Consider the following 27,214-nt stretch of genomic DNA (forward strand, 5'->3'; position numbering starts at 1 on the left):
AGTGGTTTTATTGTTTTGTTTTGTTTGCTTTTGTTTCTTTTTCAACATGTTTAGTTCTTATTTATATATGACAAGGAAATAAATATGAATTCCTGACCCATTTATCCATGTCACATTTGGAAACAGGGTGGTTAATGTGTGTCAGTCAGTAGAGGAGTCCCAAACAGCACCATGCTCCCTACATAGTATCAGAATCACTTTATTTTACCACATATGTTGGACAGACTAGAAATTTGTCTTGGTAAGTGCTCACATGTATAACATGTTATACATACAAAATAAGACAGACAGGCACAGAGAGTAATAACAAGTATTAAACTAAGGGAATCCAGAATATAGAATAAAGAAAATGGGCAAAAAGCATCATGTGCAAGAAGCTAAAGTGGATGACTGATATGAGTACACATGCAGATGACAATATGTTGTTTATATATCTGTCTCTGCACACATACTATAAAATGTGCTATAAAAATATTATATTCAGGATATTACAGTATTTAAAAAAGGAATAAAGGGTTAAATACCGTAGTTGTTTAACTGCATATATTACAGGGCAGATGTTATAGATATTATTAAAAAGGTGTAGGTTCTCATAGTGCCCAAACCATTATATTATGACCTACACTGCACCCTACGAAGGGTGTAGGTTAGACATTTGGATTTCAGCCTTGGTTTTACTTCTGCATGGAAACATCTCTCTCTGATCACTCACGTTTACAGACAAGGAGAGCTACTTTCTCAAACTTTAAGCCAAATCAGAGAAACAGACAGTGGAGATAAAACACTTATCCCCCAAAAGTCTGTTCCACTCTCAGGGTGCAGGGACATAAGAGTCCGATTATTTACACTGTAAACAATGCTGAAATACTGAGACAAAATGTGGCTTGTTCTTTAAGTCTCTTACACGCTAAAACAAAACACGAGTGAAAAGGCTTGATTATTGAAGCTTGTATATGACCTGTGTGTGAATAATTAGCACAGATTCAGTCAGAAGAGCTGAGAATAGCATTGGAGTCTAACGTACTAAATTTTTCTTTAGATGCTATGATGAAAATGCTATTATGGCTAAAAGAAGATAAAGGTTTTTTCCCCCTCTCATTATGCAGCAGAGTCTTTTACCCCTCACACAAAGAATGGTATGTGGAATGTGTCTGTACGTCTGAGTGTTGTAAGACTCTCTCCAGCGCAGGGAGAGGAGCTGTGTATGAGAGAAATGTATCCATTTTTCCCATCTGTTCACATGAGTGCTGCGCTCTGTAATCAGACGACTGATCACTACCATGACACCCGGGTCAACAACAATCATGTGACTGTAACCCATGGATAACAGTTGTTTTGTTATTGGGCGTTTTACTCTTTTTCTCATGTTTTAGTTAGAGGTAAAGTATAATTACTGTCATTGTGTTCAATTTTTTATATGTGTTATGATGCTTGTGATTAAAATGTGTTTTATTAGTTAAACTGTAATGAATGTGTCCGTTAGCTTCCCTTACCTTTATGATTTTATGACTTTATTTTCCCCCATAATTTTCTCTTATTTAATTTTTCTCTGGGGTCCATTTATGAAAAAAATGTGCTCTATACACACTCTTAAAAAATAAAGGTGCTACAAAGGGTTCTTTGAGTGATGCCATAGAAGAACAACTTTTGGTTCCGTAAAGAACCATTGTGGTTTAAGAGATGTGTGAGTGTGAAGAACCTTTTAAACGTTCAGAAATCATCTCACAATCATAAGGTTCTTTACCCATTTAAACGTATTTGCAATAATGGTTCTGAAAGTGGTTCTTCTGTGGAAACACTCAAAGAACCTTCTGTTCCATTGTAATTTTTTAAGATTGTACCAAAATTGTTGTCATTTATGGTCAATTTCTGTCCTCTCTTGATACTTACACAGGATTATCTTTAGTACTGTGCACTTATATTATCGCTGTCCAAAGAAAAACATGTATCGTTTTATACCTTTCTACATTATTTGAACACAGAAGCGGTCCTTTTCACATTGTGTGAATGTTTCATGAAGAATGGACCAACAGAAATGCTCAGATTACTCCAGATTAATAAGAACAAAATATTTTACACTGACTTCCACTGAAAGTGAAGTTGTTTTTTTCCTTCTCCTGTAAAATAAGATGCATGCTGGAGATGCATGTTTTTCTTGGGTCAGCTATGAATTGTGTAAATGACCTCTGTTCTGATTGGCTGTTTTGTGTGGTGCCCCTGTAGACTGAAATTATTAATGCTGGAGATTGAGTGGGCAGACATATGTAAATGTGTAGGTTTTCATGACACCACACAAAAAAAATGAATCCAAAACAGTTTTTTTAAAGGTTAGTGTATGGACTGTGAAGTGATTGGTAACATTTCAAGCCCTGTTTTTACAAACTACATCAAATTTACAGCCGTAGAGCTTGTAGTTTACTATATTCTTTTAGATACTAACTTCAGCTCATTTACATCCATTCAGAACTTGAGAGTGCAGCATATGGATCTGGCAGCCATTATTGCTCAGACATGTTGACCGCTGTCTAGTGTGAGAACACTGTGCCTTTTCCGATTGCCCATCACTGATAGGAGTCAAAATGGCAGTCGCTGGCATTATGTCATTTTCATTATGCTCAGGGATCAGTTAACAGTACTTATAGATGAACAGATGCTGCTGAGTGAAGGCTAAAGTACCATCATTGAAAAACCTGAATACAGACATGCGCCATGTTTTTATTACACTAATAATTCAGCTTGAGATTTCATTGCTGTATTTCCTTTCTCGTTTGTTTTGGTAGTTCACGAATGTTGTCACAGTAACTAACATAGATCCTGTATCATTTCACTATGACCAAAGTTGCACTTGCTAACTTTTTGTTTTTTCTTTTGCTCTCTCTCGTGAGGAATTCCCCTCATATCACTGCACCTTTTGCTTATTTTAGACTGCACCTTCCCAGAAAGGGAATCAGTGCCAAAATATGTGCACTGGAAAATCAACAAACAGGCTCCTGATTATGGCAAAGCGAGACTGAGGAGGCCTGCCACTGATAGACCTGTGAGAGTTGGCAGTCCACCAAGAAAAACTGAGAAAGAGAGATAAGTCGACATGGCACCACACCTCAATTATCATGTTAGTGGGGAAAAAATGTGCCCTGTAGACATCTAAATATTTACTAGACATGAATGGCCAGAACAGGTTGGATGTTGTTGATCTTGCTGTGGGATGGTAATATGTTAAGTTTGTGTTTTGCTCGTCTGACGTTTACAGAAACAGAGGTAGAAGTGGGTGATATTTGGAAGCAGGCAGAAAGTAAACAAGCCCTGCCCATGTTGGCATTCAGATAGAGTAATAAAAGCTAACTGGAGAGTTGCCAGGCCTCAAACACTTGGAGCTCAGAGGTGGGCAAGGTGACGAGATTTAAATGTTATCACGGTTGGTTTTGTTATTATGAATACCTCATGCGCATCATTAAAACCAGCATATTTTGAATATTCAGATGTGTTTAAAGCTGTTTAATGGCCGCTTTTAAATGTGACCCTACATGAACTTTGCGTCTGTCTCTCTGTCAGAATACTGAGATATTGACTGTGTACTGAGAAAACGTCTATCAGTGGGATTCACATCCACCAACAGCAGGTTTTAATGTGAAGACGGCATAACTCCGGTGTTTAGGGTGGTGCAGGGTGAGTGTGGAATTAAACACATTTGCATTCATTCTGCTTAAATGTAAAGCGCCTCATGGAACTGGTTTGTAGCACATTCTCTCACATTTAACAAAGTGCTCCACTAGGGGCGCTATTCAGTGTTTCGCATCATAGATACTGTGCGTTATTGTTGATAGTATTTATTTCATTTTTGCAATTGTTTATTCATTATTTATAACTTCTTTAACCTTAAAGCCTCTAAATATTATCAAACATACGATTTATTGTGGAATGCCTTCAGGTTTTTTTATCACCCACCCCAGTTTGAATCATGCATTGTCTGTCTCACTGTCTGTCTCACTGTTCACCTCTCTGTCTCACTGTTCACCTCTCTGTCTCACTGTCTGCCTGGCTGTCTCACTGTCTGTGTCACTGTTCACCTCTCTGTCTCACTGTCTGTCTGTGTTCGCCTCACTGTCATATTGTCTGTCTCACTGTTCGCCTCTCTGCCTCACTGTCTGCCTCACTGTCTGCCTGGCTGTCTCACTGTTCACCTCTCTGTCTCACTGTCTGCCTGGCTGTCTCACTGTCTGTCTCACTGTTCACCTCTCTGTCTCACTGTCTGCCTGGCTGTCTCACTGTCTGTCTCACTGTTCGCCTCTCTGTCTCACTGTCTGCCTGGCTGTCTCACTGTCTGTCTGTGTTCACCTCACTGTCATATTGTCTGTCTCACTGTCTGCCTGGCTGTCTCACTGTTCACCTCTCTGTCTCACTGTCTGTCTCAGTGTTCGCCTATCTGTCTCACTGTCTGCCTGGCTGTCTCACTGTCTGTCTCACTGTTCGCCTCTCTGTCTCACTGTCTGCCTGGCTGTCTCACTGTCTGTCTCACTGTTCACCTCTCTGTCTCACTGTCTGTCTCAGTGTTCGCCTCACTGTCTTATTGTCTGTTTCACTGTCTGCCTGGCTGTCTCACTGTCTGTCTCACTGTCTGCCTGGCTGTCTCACTGTCTGTCTCATTGTTCACCTCTCTGTCTCACTGTCTGCCTGGCTGTCTCACTGTCTGTCTCACTGTTCACCTCTCTGTCTCACTGTCTGCCTGGCTGTCTCACTGTCTGTCTCAGTGTTTGCCTCTCTGTCTCACTGTCTGCCTGGCTGTCTCACTGTCTGTCTCACTGTTCACCTCTCTGTCTCACTGTCTGCTCCTCTGTCTATCATTCCTGATATTCATCTGTAAACGTGTTTGTCAGCCTTTTCCTCTTTACCTTACAGTAATACAGCTGTATCATTTGAAACATCAAAACAGATTGAAATTCATTCTCTCTCCTTATTCTCTCAGTGTCCAATTGATTTATATCTGTCACCAGTATGTCCCTGTATTTGTTTTGATCTCTGTGGGCACACTGTGTTATGAAATGTGAATCGATGAGTTGTCCAATTCCTGCACACACAGTTGAGCTTTGCTTTGAAAGCTATGTGTTGGCTCTGGAGTGAATAAACTGATAGTGTCTTCAGTCCAGTTCCCCTCCAGCTTACACACACACACACACACACAGAGGCACATATGTACATGTATACAAGTGTGTGCAGGTAAATGTAACCTAATACCTAAGCTATAAGGTTGTCACAATCTGAGCACTGAACAAAGAAGGGTGAGTACTCATACAGAGCTTAGCACATGTATAATCTGTTCACACACACTGTCCATATGTGTTCAACATTCACAACCTTTAAAAAAAAGATGCATTTACAAAATGTCACACTCACTGCTTCTATAAAATGTATTGGAAACAAATTATGTTTTTAAAAAATAATTTAGTGAGGAAAGGGTTAACAATAGCCCCACTAACATAAGGCTGTATGCTTCTAGTTTCTGTTCCACTTAGTGACATGAGGAAAGCTGATCTCAGAAGAACCTGGGAAAGCTATGAGGGAAAGCAATATGACGATTATAATTATTATTATTATTATTGTCGTCATTATTATTATTATTATTATTATGATTATTATTATTATTATTATTATTATTGTTGTTGTTGTGGTTTTGTTGTAGCTGCTGCTGTTTTTGTTTAATAATCTTCTTTTGTTCGCTCTATTTTTCTTTCGGGGTTAAAATACGTTTGCATTGTGACGAATCCAGCTGTTACGTAAGACCTGCACTATTGATTATCACGTCAAAAATATAGAAATAAATAATTAAAGCATTATGATTTGACGAGGCCTTCGCTGGTGTTCAAATGTTCATTTTAAAATGATGAGTTGTCAGCTGGGGGTCTCGTGCTCTGAGCCTCAGCCGGGCGCGCGGGATAATGGCCGCCGCGTTATTGTTCATATCCTTCATTGTGCTCCCAGCGCCATTTTGGGGAAGCCAGAAGAGCTCAGCTCAGCTCAACTCAACTCAGCTCAGCTAGACCAGAGCCCGAGCATTACCAGAGCACACACTCCGCTGAGTAATACATTATCAAAATAATAATAATAATAATAATAATAATAATAATAATAATAATAATAATAATAATAATAATAATAATAATAATACACATTTCTCGTTCGCCATTCTGAGGGGGATCTGTGCTGAAGCCTATTGTATATTGATTTAATGTTTTTAAAACGTCATAATGCGTTGGCAGCACTTGATAAAGTTAATGCAGATAAATATATAGTGTTTCCTTTTTTATATCTGCGATATTTGATGGTTAATGTGTATGTGTTCAAAAGAATTTTTAATGTGTTTGAAGTTAGGTTCCACCCGCATAAAAAATGCTACTAATTTGAATAAAAAAATAAAACGTTATTGTTGTTGTTATTATTATTATTATTATTATTATTATTATTACTGCTTCCTTTAATTTTTTTTACATGGCTGAAATTAATTAGTGAACTGTGCCACCGTGTAGTTGGAGAAATCATAAATCTTTTTTTTTTTTTTTTTTTTGGGTAAAGCTGATATTCAAAAAATAAAACTGAATTCTCAAAAAAATGAGTTGCTCATTAATAAATACAGCAGCGATTACACTGATCAGGAGCCGTAGCTGCAGGTTTTCCACCTCATAAATCATTCACACTGGTTCCGGCAAAATATATGTATTTTTTTTTCTTTTTTTTATTTTCAACTATGAAAATAATGTACAATAAATAATTTGAAATTTTACTATTAAAGAATCTCAATAAATAAACTAGTTCTAAAATTCATCATCCAGGGGGCAATGCCCGTCTCGGGAGAAAAAAAATGTCCTAAAAGCAGTTCCGATAGAGCCTCCTCTCTGACACGTTTCCTGAGAATTCAATGATTGAGCTTCAGTGAAAAGAGTCCACGCACATTATCCGCCGTCAGCACGAACTGAAAGAGAGCCGGTTAAACAGAAAAGGCAGTGGAATACCTGATAGTGGAACAGGGGCGAGATCCCGGGGTGGATTCACTACAACTGAACATCGTACATGGGTCAAAAGCAATGAATTCCTTCTCTCTGCTCACAGCTAGTGTCTGAATTACAACCAGCGTGGCATTTCCCTCTCTCCCTCTCTCTATGTCTCCCTCAGTGTCTTTCAGGAATGTTGCAGTGGAACAAAAAATATATATTCATTCATAATACTGTGACGGGATGCACTTCTAAATAGTTTTTTTGTTTGTTTTATTTTTTATAGTCGATCAGAACTGTAAGTGCTGTAAATCTATGGTACAGAGCGTGCTCGTAAACAGGTCAAAATCCTCCTCGGAAAAGTCCACGGGGCTGTCCAGCGAGCTCTGCAGACTGGGCGATAAAGCGTCCGAAATTTGGAGGCAAGAGTCAGTGGAAAAGAAATTCAGATCTGCTAGCGAGCCCGCGTCCTGCGGCTCTGGGAAAGCGCCGTGCTCTCGGCTGTCGCTGGCCATTGTGGCCGAGCTCTGTGCAGTGGGCGTGGGGTCAGGAACAGCTGCGCATTTAGGCTGACCTTCCTCTGGCGTGGGATGCCCATTGTCCGCGGGGGTCGGGAAGCAGGCGGCCGGGGGACACGACTCGTTCTCGGAGGCGGTAGCCGAAGAACCGGATCCCGGAGCGGAGGGCTCCTGCGGCTGGCTGGAGTAAGGCGAGGCTGCGTCCGCGCCTTCGAGGCTCTCCAAGCCGCTGTGCTCGCCCTCCGCGCCGTCCCGGTGATGCGTCGTCTGCCGTTTGTGTTTCATGCGCCGGTTCTGGAACCACACCTTGACCTGGCGCTCGGTTAGATCCAAAAGCGCGGCGATCTCCACCCTCCGCGGCCGGCAGAGGTATTTGTTGAAGTGGAACTCCTTCTCCAGCTCCAGCAGTTGCGTGTTCGTGTAGGCAGTCCTCAAGCGCCGAGACCCGCTGCCATTATCCAGTCCCTGCGCCTCTGCAAAATAAAAATAATAATAAAAGTCAACAGAAAAACAACTACCGCGCCACGAATATCCACGAGCCTGAGGGGTTTTGGGTGGGCGCTGGTTGCAGAAATCCCCGCACGACTAGCAGCTTTAGCAGTGCGCATGCAGCAAGCTGCATATTTTGTTTTTGTTCCAGCGCATTCGCCTTGCTTACTGACAACCCAAAATGGCCACCCCGAGCCGTGAGACATGGTTATGAATATATATCATTAAGACAGCGCTGACATCAATCGCGATGGAATCGTTATTCCACAGCAAGATTTACTATCTGGATCCGAGGATCAGGCAGAATACACACACGCGAGATACAATATTACACCAGGAAACGGTGGGGGAGGGGTGGTGGAGTTCTGTAGTGTGGATATTGAAATCTGGATTTTTTATATACATAAATTGCTGTTCGATGGCAGTGAAAAAGCATAAGCGAACATGCCTCGGTGTTAATAATTTGACAACACACACAATAGCAGCACTGATCATAATGCTACATTCCTTAGTACTCATTCTGAGCCAGGGGTCTAAACATGCCTGGTATGTTATCGTTTGCCTTAAAAACGTGGCTCAGGGCACTAAGCAGGGCTTTTTGGTGGAGAAGATCACGCGTGTTTGAGTTATTGATCGGACAACGGATAAAACATTAGCATCACTGAGCAAAACCCTGCAGTCCACACTGTTCATTTAAAGCCCAGAGTAAGCACGTCAGTACTGTGACTACAACAATGTGGCACTGACACTGGGCACCGTGCGCTGAAACACCCTGCGACGGTGAAACTGCAGCATGCTTAAAAATGTGCAAAAATAGCATCCCATCATTATCCTGCATTGGTCCAAACGGGCGTTAGATGTTGGTGTCTTAGCCTGAGCGCCCATGCAGTTCCTCAGCCTTGTGCTCACATTAAAGGTCCTCAAAACCCCCCAAAAATGTGCTTCAAAATGTTCTGCAGTGGTATACTGACCTGTGGGGGACTCGAGCCCTATTGTGGTGTAGCCGGAGGATGCTGGAGATGGAGAGGCAGCTGCAGTGGCTGCTGCTGCCGTGGCTGTTGCTGCTGTTGATGCTGCTGCTGCTGCTGCTGTTCCAGGCTTGGGGCACTTCTTCGAAGATTTCTTTTCCTTCATCCATGGGAACTCGTGGGCGAGCGGGCCGCCGGCGGACAACGCAGCCGAACCCTGCTGCTGCTGCGGCGGCGGCGGCTGCTGCGTTGGCGGCGTTGTTTGCGTCCGGAGCTGGAGGCCATTGGAGGCGGTTCGCTTTTGGCTCCTCGGTCGCGCCTGGTTGCCTGTGCACGGGCTCAGGCTGGGGATGGTGTTCTCGAAAGGAGGTGGAATTACTGTCGAGTCCTTGATTGATGAAGTTTGAAATGACTCCAGGACAGCGGGGAAAGACGTCAGGCACTCAGCAAGGGAAGGCTGGCTGTTGATGAACCCAATCTCCCTCTCAAATTCAAAATTCATCGCTTCGCCTAGGCAAGAAGGGCGACCGGCGACACCAAAATGCGCAAAAATGGAGCACCTCACATCCAAACGGCGCCGGTGTAAATTTTTTGCGCTCCCGCTACGGCTGCATTTGCGGGCTTTAATAATTGTGTATATTGGTGATATTACTAGCGTATGGGGACCAGGGTCTACTAAAACTGAAGACTATGGGCGAAATTGCAGCCAATTCCTGATCACGTGACAGCTCTCGGCCAATCCACACGCGGGGCCTTGTGGCAAAAAAGAAAGCATTATTTTTCTGAATTGATCAAATATTCAAGAAGATTATGGATTTCTGATGTTAGCAGGGATTTACATACAAAATGTAAAAAAAAAAAAAATGCGCGGTTGCCATGTGTTGGACCCGCGCGTGGGTGGTGAAATAAAGCCCGTACAGAGACAATGGCCATGCGAATACCCAGCTCACGGTGATGTAATCCTCAGGCCTAAAGTCACTGTTAAAAGCACATCCACAATATGGCTAACTGCGTATTTTTCACCAAGCTCATTAATCTTCAAAGTTTTGACAAGAGTAACAGACAAGAAAGCGAGCTGGCGACGGCGCGTTCACGAAGATTCCCCAAGTATCGCGTAAATAAATAGCAGTGTATCCGAGAGATTTTAAGATTTGCATAGAGGCATCTTTCGGAGAGGAGGGAAACCTCATTGTGGGTTCGTGTGTGTGGTTAATTTCTTTTTTCAAATTTTCACTCTTTCTTGGGACTCCATGGAAAATTGGGAACCGATTTCGCGTAAGTTTGCCCCTAAATTTAGGATCGAATAAATACAATTCTATTCGCATGCAAAAAAAAATAAAATAGCAAAATCTTATACCAACATTTTATTGTGTAATACTTCAATATGATGCACAATGTAGATATGATCGTAATGTTAGCGTTGAAATGTCAGTGATTCTAAATGGCGTAGTTCAGAGCACGGCCTGTCTAAAGTTCACCGAGAGGTCGCCGTTAAAATTGTAAATGTTCGCTACGCCTTGATTAGCTTTAAAAATTTGAAATACACCGCACTGGAGAAAAACCCGCAACATGAAACGTTTGGTGAAATAGAACAGTGATGCTCTTTTTTAAGAAAGCTAAACAAGAATGAGATATAGGGTAGATATTTTTAGAAAGTAAGTAGTGAAGTAGCTGCGGTGATCAATCTTTTCTCCGGCAAAGCGCCTGACAGGAACCACCCTCAAGAATTCGCTTCTACCCTCCAGGATCACAACAAAGAGAACCCCCTTTATTCTCACAGAGTCTTGGATATTTTTTCCTTTACGTGAAATCATTTTACGAAAGCACTTTAATGACACGAGCTAACGTTCTGCTTTAAATTAGCGAGGAAATAAACACGCGATGTATCTGGACGCTCAGAAAGATAATTATGTCCGCAGACATTTTTTTTTCAATAATCTGTTTTGCACTAGCGTTTCCTTTCGCCATTTTCTTGGTTGGAAGAAGCGTAGGAAAAGATCAAATGTGTGGGAGTTTGGGTTTTAAAGGCTTTACAAAGCGAGCTGGGGGAAGTGGACTTTCGAATAAGAGGTGGTCCATTCAGGAGGCCCACTTCCAGAATGAATCTACTGCGGGTTACTGGGACACGTCGACCTCTCTGTCCAGCTGTATTTTAACCAAGAAAAACAGAGGCGCTGATTTAGCAAATTCGTGATTTTCGAGATTTTTTTTTCTGCTCAAAGGAATTTTCGTCTCATTTGTGGATATTTTAAAAGTTTACCGTTTTATCTCGGCCTCGAAATATCTATCTATCTATCTATCTATCTATCTATCTATCTATCTATCTATCTATCTATCTATCTATCATATTTGTGAAAACAATATATTTTACTTGTCATACGAATTTTTAGCGTGTTATTTTTAAATTGCACGTGCGTGTTTAAAATGTAATTTTTTGTCATTTACATTTAAATTGTAATCCCGGTTTATTTCCTATTTAAACTTTAAAAATATATATATGTACTTATCGAAAACCCATCTAGAAATATTTTAACGTGTCCCCGGATTCAGACTGATTTTGCTGTGCCACAGGAAATGAATGAAGTTTGTAAGCTGTCATTGTGCGCGACTGATTTATGTGGCCACCGAGCAGAGAGTTAAAGCCGTGGAGATACACGAGGTGATTCAGTGGCAGATAACGGGAATTTTAAAACTTAATATAAATTTAATTGTACTCTCGAATGTTTGTATTTGGTTTTAAAACTAGTCGAAACTAAGCTAATTCTGACTCACTGTTAAGAAAATACGTATAAAATAAACACGTCTTGATATTTGCTCTAAACGTGTTTTGTATGTTTTCTTCTTTTATTTCTTTTTTTTCTGTTTTTTTTCCCCTTAATTTTTACTTCTGTCAGAACCGCGGATCTTTTTAGAGCACTTTAAGGTTCAGACAGAGAACATTTCCTTCCAAACTCGGAGAGTAAACTGAGAGTAAGGCCCGGGTTGACCTCCCCTCACGTGACCACTTTGCAGGCGCGGCCTCGAGGGCTCTTTCAGAAGCCGTAAAGAGAGAGATACCACGTGTTCGTGAGTGTGGAGTCCAAAGTTAGAGATGTAAGACGAGAATGGAAATGAATAACATAACATTTTTATTAAAGAATTGTTCAACAGCCAACTCTTAACAAGAAAATCAAAGTAGCTACAAAGAACAAATGAAGTTTCCCAAACAAAAAAAAAAAAAAAAAAAAAAAAAAAAAAAAAAAAAATGGTTTCTCTATACGGTCTAATCTCTGACTATGCAGGAGCGGGTGGGTTCCGCTCTCACGCCCCCCCTGTACACGTCAAATCATTGCTTATGTACAAGGGTAACATAAACCTACGTTTCTCTAAAATACAAGAACTAAAATTAGTTACAATGACAAGAACACAATGTCTTCTTCTTTATAACAGGTAAATACTAAAAAAGTACACTTTCTCGATATAAATACATGGGGGATAAATAATACAAAAAAGAAAGTATTTAAACTGGCTATAACAAATAAATATATATTTATGAATGTTCATTTGAACACACATACCGAAAGACGCTGATTGAAGGTCTTTCGCTTCAAAATAAGATTTAATTTTTTTCCTTACCCATCAAAATGTAAACTCTAAGTGCAACAATGATGCCCAGACGAGAAAGCATTAGGCGTAAACCGAAACGTCTACACCACTGCCTGCTTTCCCGGACATGCATTTTGTTCAATTATACCCTGTTTCCACGTTAAGTCAAGACATGAGAAAGTGTGGGCCTTCCGCATTAGTGTGGGCTAATGTAAGCAAACCCAGAGAGAGAGAGAGAGAGAAAGAGAGGGAGGGAGGGAAAAAGGAGTGGGAGGGTGGTGAAGGAGGGACACTAACAGTTGAGAAAGATAGGGGTGGCCAGTGTAGGCCTTATTGACTAAATTCTCAAATCTTCTTTCTTTACCCTGTACCAATGTCAAAGCAATGATCTTATTCTACTGTCAGTTCATGGGAGAAGGCCCTATAGGTAGCATAGTTCAAAAAGGGACCTCAACTTCTAAAAAGCCAGACTGCCGAAGAGGGTGCGCCATTGTTCTGCTAACGCATGACGTGTTTTTCTGGTGAACAGACGAAACATAAAGAAATAAACAAATGTTTAGCAAGTAAAAAGAGGTATGTGAAAGAAGGGAAGTGAAGGAAAAACAATCCAGTGGTTTCCTAACGCCAGTCTCGAGAAGCACACTACCTCTCCGCCCTCGGGCAGGTCCGAGTGTGAAGAACTCGATAAATATGCTTGTACGAATGCTAACAAACAGGGGTCACGCAGGGTCATACAGTGAAACATAACCTATTCCTTGGTGCACTCTAGCCACAGTTAACCAACATTGGTGGGCATTGTCTTTAAAGGGGCCTTGTTTTTAAGGGAAGGACTGGTGGGAGGTCTTCTAAACAAACGTGTGCTCACACAGGTGAACGGGGAGGACAACATCGACACCGACTGCGGTTCTAGACACGAGGCAAGAAACCACTGGATCATCTTTTTCAACCCCATTGCATCGTCCCATGGGTTTGTGTCTGTTTTATTTTGTTCTTTGTTTTTTTTTTTTTTTTTACTTTTCTACTTTTTATGTCCAAACCTGCTACAGATGAGTCAACTTGGGTGCTTCTTGAATTCTACCCTGAGAAGGATGGTGCGCCGACAGATCCGTGTATGTCGGGTGTGAGTCGCACGGTCCGTGGTGTTGGCTGGCCGACATTTGTTGACCGTTGTAGTCCATGCTGGCAGACTGGTGGTGTGGTAGGTGATTGAGGCCATACATCGAAGGCCCCGTAGCGGGCATGGCATCCACGTAGTTGCCGCCCACATACACGGGACTGCCCTGCATGTTTGGCGTCCCGTAGTTGTTGTTACCCTGTAGCCCGTGTGGGTCGTATTCCGGCGCCGTGTTGCCGTACTTCTGTTGCGACGGGCAACCCTTCATAGGATTCTGATAGGCTGTCGACATGGCGTACGCGTTTTGATGAGGCTTGTTGAACGATGGCGGCGAAGGCGCATCATAGCTGCCCATAGAGTGCATGGAGTTCATAAAACCGGCCGAGGACTGCATTGAGAGTGGGGGGCTTCCGGTGGGAGACGGACCCCCTGAGGAGGAGCCCATGCCTTTTGACTTCTGATCCTTCTTGTACTTCATGCGACGGTTCTGGAACCAAATCTTGATCTGCCGTTCACTCAGGTTGAGGAGGTTGGCCATCTCCACGCGCCGAGGCCTGCACAGGTACCGATTAAAATGGAACTCCTTCTCCAGCTCCACAAGCTGCGCGCTCGTGTAGGCCGTGCGCGCTCTCTTGGAAGCCGCCGAACCCGGAGGGCTTTTCTCGCCACCACTGCTCTCCGCTGGGGTGGGAATGAAATAAAACATAATTACTACATGCAGCAATTGAATGCATCGCTCCCCTTAATAAAGCCGGTCACATATAGGGGGGGAAGAAAACATAGCCCCCCTGATATTGGTTGTCAACACTTCATAACTGGCATTTATTAAGAGATGTGCACCCTAACATTGACCGGAGTATATGTAAATTGTGTTAGGACCAATGCCCACGGCCAAAATCGTACACGCTAGACCATATTTGCTCTCCAAGCGTTGATTGCATTAGAATGGCTCCTTAGCCTTGTGAGCCCAGGCTCACGCTTATGGTGTACACACTCAGCAAATATGGATTCATCTACACTCCTAATAAAGAGGGTTATCCAGGGGTTCTTTCATTCAGGCGATTGTTGTGATTAGAACTGTTGGTTCTATATAGAAACATTTGGAAGGTGAATGTGAGGTTTTTTTTAGATCATTTTTGAAAATTGCAACAAAAAAATGCTGGACGTCTTAACAGTAGAACCACTTTTGGTGCAGTGTACAACCAGTTTCAAGAAGGTTTTATAGGTCTTATCTGGAACCAAAGGGTTCTTTCACTTCTAACAATATTGGAAATCCTTGGTTGCTACTCAGAGCTATTCCCATCAAAAAGAACAGTTCAAACATTCAAATGGTTCTTTGCCATTTTACTAAAGGCACCTTGAAGTATCATTTTTCATCTGTATGTAATAACGTAACCACGCAGTGAAGCACGGTTCTTTACGTAACCGATGTCTTACTGGCACATCTTGAAGAACTTTTGGAACAGTGTAATGTTAGTGCTCGCTGTAATCACTTTAAATAATGCTGTGAGTACTCCTCGTTTAATCTGATCACACATAAATAGAGGAAGGCTATACTCTTGGCAAAACAAAATGTATTCTATGCCAAAAAATGTTCTTTAAATTGTAAGAGTAGTGAAATGTCCCTTGGCTTTATCTGGAGTTATCATTAACCCATTTCTAAATCCCAGTTGTTCTTTCTGTGTTTGTGGTTCTCTAAAGGTCTGGTGCCACGTGGAGCCATCTATATCCAAATATTCGGCATGATCTTTGATAGTGAAGCTCCTCTTATTAGAGGGGGTTTCTGATGTTTATATTACACTCTCATCAAAGTGGTTCTATATAGAACTGAAAGTGGTTTGTAGATCATTACACAATTGTAATTCTTTTTTTTAAACATATATTTGGAAGAACAGTTTATAACAGGTTTTCCACCACAGGGAGAGCACCATTAAAAGAATCATTAGTTCGTTCATGTGGCTCTATTAATATTCATGACTCTATATGTCGTTAGTGAAGAGGACTCTGTCTCTTTAATCCCATGTAACAATCAATGGGACTTTGGTCACACTGCATTTACTGCTGTATTAATGTAAACAATTCTCTTAATGCACACCCTCACAATACTTCATATTTGCATATGGTGGGCTCTTTGCATATTTACTGCCATTTTATGACCCATACCCTACAGACAAATGGAGGAGCGCAATGAGGGCTACTAGCTTGTCACCATTAGCAGTTAGTATACTTAGCAATGAGCTAACTCTCTTTTAGAGCACTCTGTCTGTTGTTTAAACCCTAGGCCTGACCCACTTCTGTCCCAAGCGGACAGGAGCAGGTGGGCTTGGGTTTGGGAAGGGAGCGCGTGAATGTTTAGGGCTGGGGAAGGGTAGGCACACACCGTTAGCAGAGCTGGCGCTGGGGGAGCTGTTTTTTTGCTTGGTATTCTGACGGGATTCTTTCATCCAGGGGAAGATCTGCTTGGTGAGGGTCGGGTTCGGGGCGAGAGTGGACGACTTTGAGGACGACTTGGTAGATCCTCCGCTGACAGTCCCACCATTGCCGCTGCCACTGCCACCTGCCTGCTGGGGGGCGCTGGACGCAGTGGGGTTTACGGGGTTTTGAGGAGGGGAAACTTGGGCAGGTGGGTGGTGCTCAGAAGGCAGGCTAGGCCGCATGCAGCTGCCGTTGAGCTCCTTGGTCTTGGCATGTTGTGGCTGCGTTGGCGCGCTTGTGCCGAGCGACTGTAGCGAGCACGCGGATCTCTGGTAGTCGGCCTCGAGGTGCGCCGAGCTCTGGAAGGCGGCCTGCTGGGCCTCATAGCCGAAGCCGTTGGCCCCCTGGTACGAATAACCTCCGAACAGCGTCGAGTTGTCGTAGTAGGTCGTTTTCTGCATTTCCAAAAGTGGCGTTACCGGCTACCAGGGTCCTGACGACCTTCTGGAAGAACATTGGCACCAGATGTCACGTGACGGTCTTTTTTTCCAACGGCCTCTTGGAAGCTGACCTGAAAGGTTATAAAGAGGCACATAATAAGAGGGGCACGAGGTAAATCCATCTTACCGCGCTGAAAGGCGCCATGACATGAATAGCACGTTCCCACAACGCGGCTTGCAGATGCTACGTCAGCCAATGGTAGACGGATCTCTCTCTCTCTAGCTCTCTCTCTCTCTCTCTCTTTGTATAAATATTTATTTTATATATGTCTATTTAATGAGTATATAACATCTAAAAATATGAATATATAGTTTAATAAAGTAAGTTGCATGTGTTTAAAAAAATATAATATATTATACACACACACATATATATATATATATATATATATATATATATATATATATATATATATATATATATATATATATATAATTAATTCTTACATTTATTTATTTCGTTAAATGTAGCAAAAAAAATACCAACCGTAATTAAACAAGTACACGAAAAATCAACGAAGCGTTCAATTCTATCTATCTATCTATCTATCTATCTATCTATCTATCTATCTATCTATCTATCTAGAGCCCAAAGCACACAAATACAACACAATTAATGAAATGAACTTTTTAATATTACAATTGACCATGTGTTTGTACCAGGCTTGTGATTTTCATATCTGTAATAAAAATATATTCTCTCCTGCAGTCATCTTTTTTGTCAATAAAACACTCTACTATTGGTTGGTCTTTGTTTCTGGAATGTGATCCTCTCGTCTAAGTTACACACTGCATGTAGACGCCTATCTATTTAGCTGTTATTTAGGAATACGTTAATAATTGATAAAAGATTATGTATTATTAAAATGTTCGAAATTGCATTCAGTTCAGTTAGCCAGCCTTGAAAGCGCAGGCTTGACAGAGCACGAGGCTGTGTTTAGTTATTAATAGACGGTAGCATTTAGCATTAGCTCACGTCTGTGTAGCCTAGAATGTGGGCTGGAAAATAAAGCAAAAGAACACTGGTGGCAGGAAAACGGGAAAGCCAAGTAATGCAGCCTTGTTTTCTGAATACTGAAGAAGCATCAGAGGCTAATAAATGACCTGAGCTCGCCAAAATAGGTTAGCAGCTCAGACAAATCAATAAATATGCTTCATGCACAAGGGCCATCTCCAGAGGGGCTTTCTCCAGTTACACACAAATGTATTTGGTCAACATTAAAAACCTGAAAAACCGGCATTGTGTTCCAAGACCAATGTGGTAGTGGAACTCAGTAGTGGACCCTGTGAGTGTGGCGTGAAAAGAGGTCCCCGGAAGCCCTCGCTAGATATGATTCATGATGGTCGCTGAACCGAAATAGACAAATGTAATCCCGGAAAGAGCGCGAGACCTCCTCTCACAGTGCTGGGGTGGTTGAGAGGACAGGGCGAGGGCAATCACTCAAACACTTACAGGCACCTGGCATTCATTTACGCTTACTAGTCAAGGGAGAATCGTAAAAATATGAAAAACCGACACCTCGCCGTTGCCCAGAGGTTTACAAAGGTTCACTTCACTTTTGCAGCAGATATAATATCAGCAAGTTATTTTTATCACTGCCAAAGACATAAAAATAAAAATACATTTAACCAAAATACAGCCCCCATAGATGTGTGTAATAATTAATGGCGTACTGACACGTTTATAAACGTTATCGCTACTGAACACCTTTGTAATCGCCAATGACTAGAGGCCGTGTTTACCTTTGATAAATACAGTCAGCGCAAGGCCTAATTTTAGCTTGATGTAGTGGGCAGCGCTGCTATCGCCTATCCTTTACAAACAAAGTCCAAGCGATGATAATAATTATTATTATAACAACGATAATTACTATATTCCACGCAGAAATAATCTGAGAGAAATTCACCGCAGTAAATAGGTTTAATTAAATGCTAATGGAAAATAAATTAATTCGTAAATATTGTTAACCAAATAATAGAAAACACAAATTAGCGCGAGGCCATATAATTGGCCAGTAATAACATCCATAATGTATCTCAGCGATGGCCCCAGTGCCACCTTTAAATAAATCACGTCGTGTAATAAATCGTTTTCGAAACGAACATCCTGGAAACGTGCAATTGTGGCTTTCCGTGAAACGAAATTTCCAACCACAGTGAAATTACAGCGAATTCACTTTTCCACGTGGTAAAAAATTGTGAACGTGAAACGAGTGCGGCTTTTGCGTGTGTCTGTTTATAACACAGAGAACCTGAGCTACAGCTTTTGGACATCAACTCTCAACACGTCACAAATGTAGCTCATTTATCTTCGCAGAGGACGGACGGAATCCTAATCATTTACTCCAAGGAATTGTTCGGGGGAGAGGGAGAGAGGGGGAAGAGGGACGGAGGGAGGGAGAGAGGGAGGGAGGGTTAAAAAAAAAAAGAAGCATTATAGATATCAAATCATATCGCGGTTCCATTAAATGGAACACGTAATGTCCTGGCCCTCTTGTTACCGTAACACAATAACCAACTTTTCTGTAGATTCAACCTTAACGCAATTATGGAGTGGAGAGCGGACGTGGTTGGAGTGGAGGGGGGGGGACCAAGCCGTGAAACGTCAACAAAAACAACAAGGGGGGAGAAGGCTGCTTTGGGCAGCCGTGAAGTGTGGGGGGGGGTGGTGTAATATTTGAAAGAGAGTATTAAAGTAGCGATTAAACATCAGTGGTCGTTGGCGGTTGGTGTATTTCTTCGCCTATTGGAGTACACTGCGTAGCGGAAATGTAAGTTGACTTAGTCCTTGCTTTGGGGCTAAAGCAGGCCCGGGACATTTGTACAGCAAACAAAAACAAGTCCAGTACATAAGGGTTTGTGAGAATCCGCTCGTAAATATTTCATTCTACAAGCAACACCTAACGAATCCCTTCCGTATTCCGCCAAATATGACCCAGTCCCGCGCGGCGAAGGCAGGAGAGCAGTACCCAGCCGAGTCTGAAAGGACCGAGGAATATATACGTGTTTATAGAAGTGTATATGAATACAAATCTGCGGCTGGCGAAATGATATTCGTTAGATCACTGAGGGATCAGGAGGCTCCCGCTGCTGCGTGGAAGGAAGCTTTAAAGCCTTGTGAACTCTTCTTGAACCGCGTTTGGAGTCCTACGGTCATAAATCACTAGGACACACACATACCGCCATTCACAAACTGATAGCCCTGTTTCAAAGCAGCTTACCTTAGCCTCTGACGAGCGACGTCCGAGCAGCCATCATATATTTATTTCTTCCCCTTTCCTTTTTTTCCTCTGTCCTCCCCCTCCTCCTCGCACCGCGCAATCGATAAAGGAGCCCGGAGCTCGCCGCCGCCGTGGCGATATCTGAGGCCGCCAGCGAGCGTCAGACGCCGGGTATGTGGAGCACGGCTGCCCCGCGCCAGAGTGCGGGCGCTCCTGGACGCTCTAGCATGAAAGATCTGAGGCATGCGAGGAGGGGGGATCTGCAGCTGCAAAATGGACAAGCAGCGCTGCTCCTGGCCGCTGCCTGTCGACTGCTACGCCCTGCGCGCTGATAACAATGGCCTCAGGTTTCGCCTCCTTTCTCCCCTCGTCGCTCGCTCACGGCGCAAGCCTCCACATCATAATCCGAGCAGAGCTGCTGCTGCCGCCGCCTCGCCACCGTCACATTCTCCCCGCCGTATGTGGGCCCCTAAAATCCGTTCGCTTGTCCCGATATTTTTTTCGCTCTTCTCTGTATTATTATTATTATTATTATTTTATTTATTTACCTCGTTGTCAACACAGGCCTTCTCCCGGGCTGTTTGGGAATAACGGAGCTGGCTGTGGTGGATGTGCCAGGCGCGAGCGTTGCCTTAATCCCCATCAAACAGCGTCACCAGTGAAAAATTATGCTAATTGCAGGCGCGCGGGACAGGCTAAGGGCCTACAAGCGGACACCGTTACAGTTTATTACCACCACCATCACCATCACCGCCCCCCCCACTTTCTTAAAAAAAAAAAAAAAAAAAAAAAAAATAGCAAAACACTACTTCTGCACTAGTTTAACTAAGCTAAGCTAATGCTATTATGCTATGTAGTTGGGTACACGTTTAGCACTGATTCATATGAAGCTGCCTCTCTGTTTAGCTCTCTTTAGACTTCATTGTTAATGTTACATCACATCTCTGGAAGCACACCCTCACTACTTACAGAACTTATGCGCCAAACATGAAAACAGGTGGGGAGGAGGGGGAGGGGGGGGTGAGGGGGGGGCACCGAGCCAGAGAACAGACAACAGGCGGAGGGAGGAGTGTGACAACAAATCACCAAATAGAAAAAGAAAAAGCAAAGATCCCCCCCCCTCTTTTTGTTTTGGTATTTAACCACAGTGTAGATCATGGTCACACTAGTCCAGAGAGGCTAGTTAATAACACTCAGGAGGGCTTCTTTGGACCTTTCCTCTTCTTTATGCTGTTATTCTAAAAGGGACTTTGACACGCGGCGCGTTTCTTAAAAATAGTAAATCATCAGGAGATAAAAGACACGCGACACGCGTAGAGGAAACGTGGAAGAAAGCCAGCGCGAGAGCCAAAATGGAAACGAAAACTTGAAGGTGTTTTAGAAATATTACTTTCTCTCCTCTCAGCCTCAGGTCTCTCTCTCTCTCACCCTCCCTCTCTCTCTCTCTCTCTCTCTCACACACACACTCCAACCCCCCCTCCCCCCACCTTCTCTCACCATATTTTTATTATTCAGGACACTACCCTCGTCGTTTATAGCTATACGTAAGATTTATGACTTCTACCACACACAGGCAGCTGTAAATAGGCAACTTTAAAAAGATGCTTCCCGCCTTGGTGCCTGAATAGAGAGCATCACCAGCGGTGTGGGAGGAAGTCAGGAGGCAAAAATGTACGTGTCTGCAACTTGTATTATTTTTTCCCCCCCTCGTAAACAGCATTGTTCCTTATTTCGCAGCTACAGCCAAACGACTGATAAAAGAGAGGACCCTCACAGATTACTAATTAACAAATAGGAATGTCGAAGGACAGAACGGCAGAGCACGGGCTTTGGTTCTTTTTTTTTTCTCCCCTATTTTTCCAGTCAGCCTGGTTTTCTCGAGTGGATTACCACTGTGTTCTCTGGATTACATCACTCTTCTAACCCATGGGATCTATAGACTTTTTTTTTTTAAGTTTTCACGTGAAAACAGGGCGAGGAATTCTGTGTGGCGTTAACCGGAAATGGATATCATATTCGCTTGGTTACGAGGATGGAATACGAAAAAAAACAACAAATACTCGAAACACGTCAAAAACATTTTTTCAGTGTTTTTTTATTTTTATTTTTTAAATACACGTTGGTTTAAAATGAAGCAAAAATATTTGCAAAAATCGAATTAAGCACGAGCGCGTACCGCTACATCAGTTGTTTTGGTTCTCGTATTAATGCAGAAGGCTAAACCCATCAACTGTGTGACTTTAAATACCCGCTCAGCGCCTGGTAACCGATGATGTATTTTGTGTTGAGATTTTGTAATCTATTTTTAATATGACATCACAACGATAGCAGTCGCTTGAGGGTGAAATAATAACCCTGTTTTACAGGTTTCTGTCAGTGTCACTGTTACAGTGTAATAACCCAGTGGTAAAACACTCCGAGCTGGTGCTGTTATTGTTCTTGTTGTTTCTGTTGTCCTCGTGTTTGTTTACAACCCAAGAACAGATTGGGAATGTTATTACAGCGCGTGCGTTTCTGTGGCCGGGCGTTGATTGTTCACCTTTTGCTGCGCCATTATTTGTCATTTGATTCCTCGACTTCACACGGTGGGAGTGGAATGTAACGCCTGGCCAGTATTTCAGAAATGTAGGGCACTCGGATTATACTCTTCCATCAGAGCGGGATTCTTAGTGTTACTTACGCAGAAAAGTCTGAGATTTTAGGAATTTCCTTCGCAGGAAAAGTACCTCCGACATATGGCCGTTGCAGGAAGGCCGAGGACAGACACACAAAAGATTACCGTTGATTAATAGTTCCCTGACAGACCGAAGGGACTTGTTCAAAACTGCATTATGATTTCATTATGATTTTTGTTCAAATGTTCTTGCCATTGCCCTCTTCCACGTGTTCCAGCTGTGCACCTTACTGTCATTTCTGTTTGTGTTCTGCAGTGAAAATGATGGAAAATAATAATAAATAAATAAAACATTTTAATAAAAAACGGAGATATATCTTGTTTCTTTCTTGGCTCAGCTTTCGTTCGTATTGGGTATGAATGCAAATCAATAACGCACATAATAGACTGTCAATGCAAAAGCCCAGGCTCCAGCCCCAGCGTCCTCTCCACAAGCAGCACACACTGAAGATATGAATTATGAGCACACACCGCAGTTTAAAAAGAGATTGGATCACTTACCGAGATAACGTCTTTCACTTCGAGATTTTATGCAAGGATACAGCTTCCTGATAACCCCGAGGAACTAAAAGAAGAAACACACACACACACACACACACACATACACAGAAAAGATGCGATCAAAATGGGGTCGCTAAAAATCCAATACCGAGCATACGACCTCATGTACACAAATCGACCTCGGAGGCACCGGAGGAGTGTAATGTAAGAGTTGGCCACCGGTGACGGATGATCATCAAGTTTAAATGATACTGAGAAACACAGGAAGTCATTCGAGGCCATCGAAAATATACAGAAGAAGCTACATCAACAATTCCCACATTCCTGCTCGGTGCTTCAATTTTGCGTCATTATTATCGCATCATTTTTGAGTTAGAAATGTAGAACAAATCGTCTTTCTACTCGGTTCTATCCAAATAAACTAAAGGCCTTTTTAAAAAAAAAATCTAAATCCATTTGTGGATAATTACTTCCGATATTTTCTAGGATAAACGCGCTAATACAGCTTTGTTTTTCAAGCCCAAGTCAAATCATACAAACAATCATGTGTTAGTCGTTATTATTATTGTTATTATTAATATTTAAATCTCAATCGAACTCTGTAATAGTTGCGTCAAAATATTGTTCGTTATTTAAAATATAAAACACGATCTTTTAAAGAAAAAGGCAAAAATATATAATAACAATAATAATTATTATAATTGTCATAATATAAATGTGATAATATTAATAATCAATCCACGTGTTTAAAGAAAAGCACAAATAAAAATGCATTTGAAACGAAAATAAAAGGAAAAAGATGAAAGCGAGGTGCGGCGACCACAGACAAAACCATAAAACACAAGCCCCACCATTCTGCTCAAAAATCCACCCATAAACTCGGTCAACACAGCTCTTAATCCAAACGGAAGCCTTGGAGAAGCGAAAACGGATATATATACACAGTGGGCGAGGGCCAGAGTCGAAACGGAATGAAATGGCCTTGCTGCTGTGCATAGTAGCGCTTATTAAAAGTGGAATAAAAACGTTGGACGCTCCCGTTCGCCGGCTCCTGACAGCTACCCCAAACACATAAATCAAAACGAGGATTCCCCCGACCTCCCCGACTCTGCGGCCTATAGCGCTATAAAGTTATTTATTGCATCCCCGCACTCACGCACGCCGTTGGCTCGCGTCCATCGCCGGCGCCCGGGCCACTTGGAGCGCTAAACGGCCAGTTTTTGGGCGCTTTTTCGCCGCCGCTCACACGCCAGCGAGCCGCAGTGTTACTGGACCAACCTAAAGTTACCTACAAAGTGAAGGGCGCTCCTGCCCCCGCGAGCAGGAACGCTGCTGCGCTCAGAACAAAGGGAGGAGGCAGCTTCCAGCCAGAAGAGCTGATGAGCCAATTTTTTTAGTGGGGGAAATGGGCGAGAAAAAGCAGCCAGGGAGCAAGGAAATTCTACTCGAACCAGAACCGGTTCTTCTCTAGACTCTGCAGCAAGGAAGGCTCCAAACGGGCTCCATTATTGCGCAGAGTGTATGGACGGAACAGAGGGAGGAAAGAAAACGAGCGGGATTCGCCTGGGTTCATTTCTGCAGGCTTTGCAACAAAGAGCTCGTGCATAATTTATCAAAATGCATATTAAGTGGATGTTCAGGCATTGGGGAGCTGGGCTCTGTTTGCCTTGCAGAGATCTTCAATAAAAAAAGAGAAGGGCGGGAAAAGAAATCCCAACAAAACGGAAAATGCAGGGCTCGAGTCCCACAGTACAATCGCAAGCGCGCGCTCACATCAACTCACACAGTAAACACTTAAACGTCCAACTTTATTGGCAACTCTCTCACACTCCCTCTCTCTGATATTGCATCACTCCTCTGCTCTACGGTCGTAGGCCATACACCGTTCCTCAAGTCCAAACATTAAAAAAACAAACCTCTTACCGTGCAGCACTGAGCCATGAGCAAAGCTGAAAACAACAACCAACCAAAAACCAAAATAGACGAGCGAAACCAGCGCAGAAGCACGAAGTGTCTTTGACAGATAGGCATTGGGTTTCCAGCGTGACCTTTGAATGGAGGCGCGATAACTCACCAGATTAATGATCAATCAACTTCTCTGGAATCCCCTTGCCTTGTAATGTCTTATATATATGTATTAATCCGCGGTGTGTACATCCACAGGCTCTGGAGCCCCGCATGGCACTTTGTGGAAATCAGCGCAATGTCGACCCCATCACATTTGCCCTGTACTCACTTATCAGACCGCAGGGAAGCGCAGAGTTAGGGAGTAAAAAAAAGAGACCATAAAGGCCCTGTCTGCAAATCCAAAATAATGTCCTGATTCCTCCGCTCACGTGACACGCATGCGCCAAATGGACGCGCTAAACTAAGTCAGGATGATGTCCACCCCCCCACCCCCCCACCCCCCAACAAAACAATATCTTTCTGGTTTTGATTTCTTGATCCACTGCCGGTAGGAATTCCCGACTTTTGTCCCGTTTTCTCCAGAAGACTCGGTTTGCCGCGCTTTCATCAAGTCCATTCTTTATTTAGGATTCCGAAACCAAACGCGGGCGACAAGATTGTTTTAGGCGGAGAAAACCTCCATACATCTTCTTTTCTTTTGCATTCTAGCGAATGACACGCAACTTTCAACACCGCCAAACTTGCGAGCGTCCAATCTTGCAACCCTTAAAGCAGGGGGGGGGGTGCCATCGCTGGGAGAGTGGGAGAGAGCAGGGGGCTTGGTTTTTGACACCCACGCTTATGGCTCCATAGCAAACATGCCGGGATTACAATTAACTCTTATTCGAGCCTCTCTGACCTTCCCAAGATGTTCTTATCGATCCCCATGGAACTGCCTGTCGTGGTGAAATTCAGGGGTGGGATTTCTGGAAATTGACTGGCATTTTTCAGTCAAACCATTTTTATTTTTCGCGTAACACGCCGCCATTTTTCATATTTTGGATTCATATATAATTCTCGTTCCTGTGAGAGAAACTGAAGCTGTGAATCCGGCCCGTGTCCTCCGCTAACAAGAAACCTTTCAGCCTAAAACTCACGCCGTCAGCGTTCTTTTTGGGCGAAGTTAATTTTTAAAGACCAAATGGCTTAGAATGGGTAATTTTTAACTTGGGGTGAATGCAGACGAGTGAGAGAGAGAGAGGGGGGGGGGATCTGGGTCAACGTAGCCCCCCATGCCCTGTGGGTCTGAAAAGTGCCAACCTCACCAAATATGACAAACGACTTCAGAGAAGGCGCCTCCGATGTGCGGTTCGGCTTAATGACACCTAGAAATATTGCATGGCAACTTTAGATTAGAGATAAGGAAGTGCCATCAGTGTGTGACGTTGAATTGCAGTTGTTGCCATCAGAGAAACCCAGGCGCGTGTTTAAATACGCCTACGTGGCAGCTGTTGCGTACATATTGAAATCGTGTGGCATGAAAAATAACAACAATGGCTGCTGTAAGCTATCATCTAAATATTAAAGGAAGGTATAGTGATGGTATGGAAACGCGGAAAGAGCTGACACCATAAAAGCCGTTATATTTAAGATACTACAGGCTACTCTAACTTTCCCTGCGCTTCTGGCGCTCCCTCAACTGTCAGTGATTTATGACTAAATCAATTAAATCATAGTCACTTACTGCTGTGGTTTTAACTAGACCTGTGCTTTACAAAGCGTAAACCGCCAGGTCACAATATCCTTTTTCTGCTGGGGCTAACGACTCTGAGCGGAACAACAAAAGCGCCAACCATTTTGGATTATCTGAGAAATATCTAGAGTGGGGAGAATAATGAAGCCAACAGCGTAAAAAACCCAGGGCAAAGCATTGGCAAGATTTTTATTATTTTATTTATTTATTAAATTATTTTGGGGGATTTGTTTCTCCACTCTATCTTCGTTAATTCACGTTTTACAGCCAACTGCTTGGTACTGCTCAGATCTAACGACCCCAGCACCCCTTACATTTCGATTTTATCCTCAACAATGGTCTACATTTGTGTGAATGGTAGCTATAACAAAAAAAAACAAAACAAATCAAAACTTGACTGAACGACACGGGCTCAGGAATGCAAGACTGACGGCTCTGGATCTTCTCAAATTAACGGCACCATGACATGCACAAGCTGTGGAAATCATGAAAACCCAAACTCAAACTCCAAAAAAAAAAGCCTATTAATGAACCCCTCGTGTGTGGGAGGCTCTAAGGCGACGCAAAAAAGTCATATTGTTTTATTTCTTTAAAGAGGCCGTGTTT

At 42.8% G+C, this 27,214-nt stretch overlaps 2 protein-coding genes across 6 annotated transcripts in view; both read right to left on the reverse strand.

The window, feature by feature from the left end:
• Window positions 1-6,791: 6,791 nt before the first annotated feature.
• hoxb2a (homeobox B2a) lies at window positions 6,792-9,574 on the reverse strand. The gene is made up of 2 exons (XM_066642635.1): window positions 8,962-9,574; window positions 6,792-7,974 (listed from the first exon to the last, which is right to left on the reverse strand). The coding sequence occupies exons 1-2, from the start codon at window positions 9,458-9,460 to the stop codon at window positions 7,274-7,276; spliced, it is 1,200 nt and encodes a 399-aa protein (XP_066498732.1). The 5' UTR covers window positions 9,461-9,574; the 3' UTR covers window positions 6,792-7,273.
• A 2,599-nt stretch (window positions 9,575-12,173) lies between these two features.
• hoxb3a (homeobox B3a) overlaps window positions 12,174-27,214 on the reverse strand; it is a 55,375-nt gene continuing 40,334 nt past the window's right edge. For 3 of the 5 annotated variants that reach the window (XM_066641557.1, XM_066641556.1, XM_066641558.1), the window contains exons 2-4: window positions 22,969-23,032; window positions 16,038-16,643; window positions 12,174-14,338 (exon numbers count right to left, since the gene is read on the reverse strand). In XM_066641557.1, coding sequence (XP_066497654.1) covers window positions 13,584-14,338; window positions 16,038-16,533 — 1,251 coding nt within the window. In that variant the 5' untranslated portion in view covers window positions 16,534-16,643; window positions 22,969-23,032 and the 3' untranslated portion in view covers window positions 12,174-13,583. Of the gene's footprint in view, window positions 14,339-16,037; window positions 16,644-19,793; window positions 19,893-22,968; window positions 23,033-24,124; window positions 24,217-27,214 lie in introns of those variants that run through there. The other 2 variants (XM_066641559.1, XM_066641560.1) reach the window with 2 other exon arrangements.

The sequence above is a fragment of the Hoplias malabaricus genome, chromosome 13 (genome assembly GCF_029633855.1).
Source record: "Hoplias malabaricus isolate fHopMal1 chromosome 13, fHopMal1.hap1, whole genome shotgun sequence".
Taxonomy (NCBI): domain Eukaryota; kingdom Metazoa; phylum Chordata; class Actinopteri; order Characiformes; family Erythrinidae; genus Hoplias; species Hoplias malabaricus.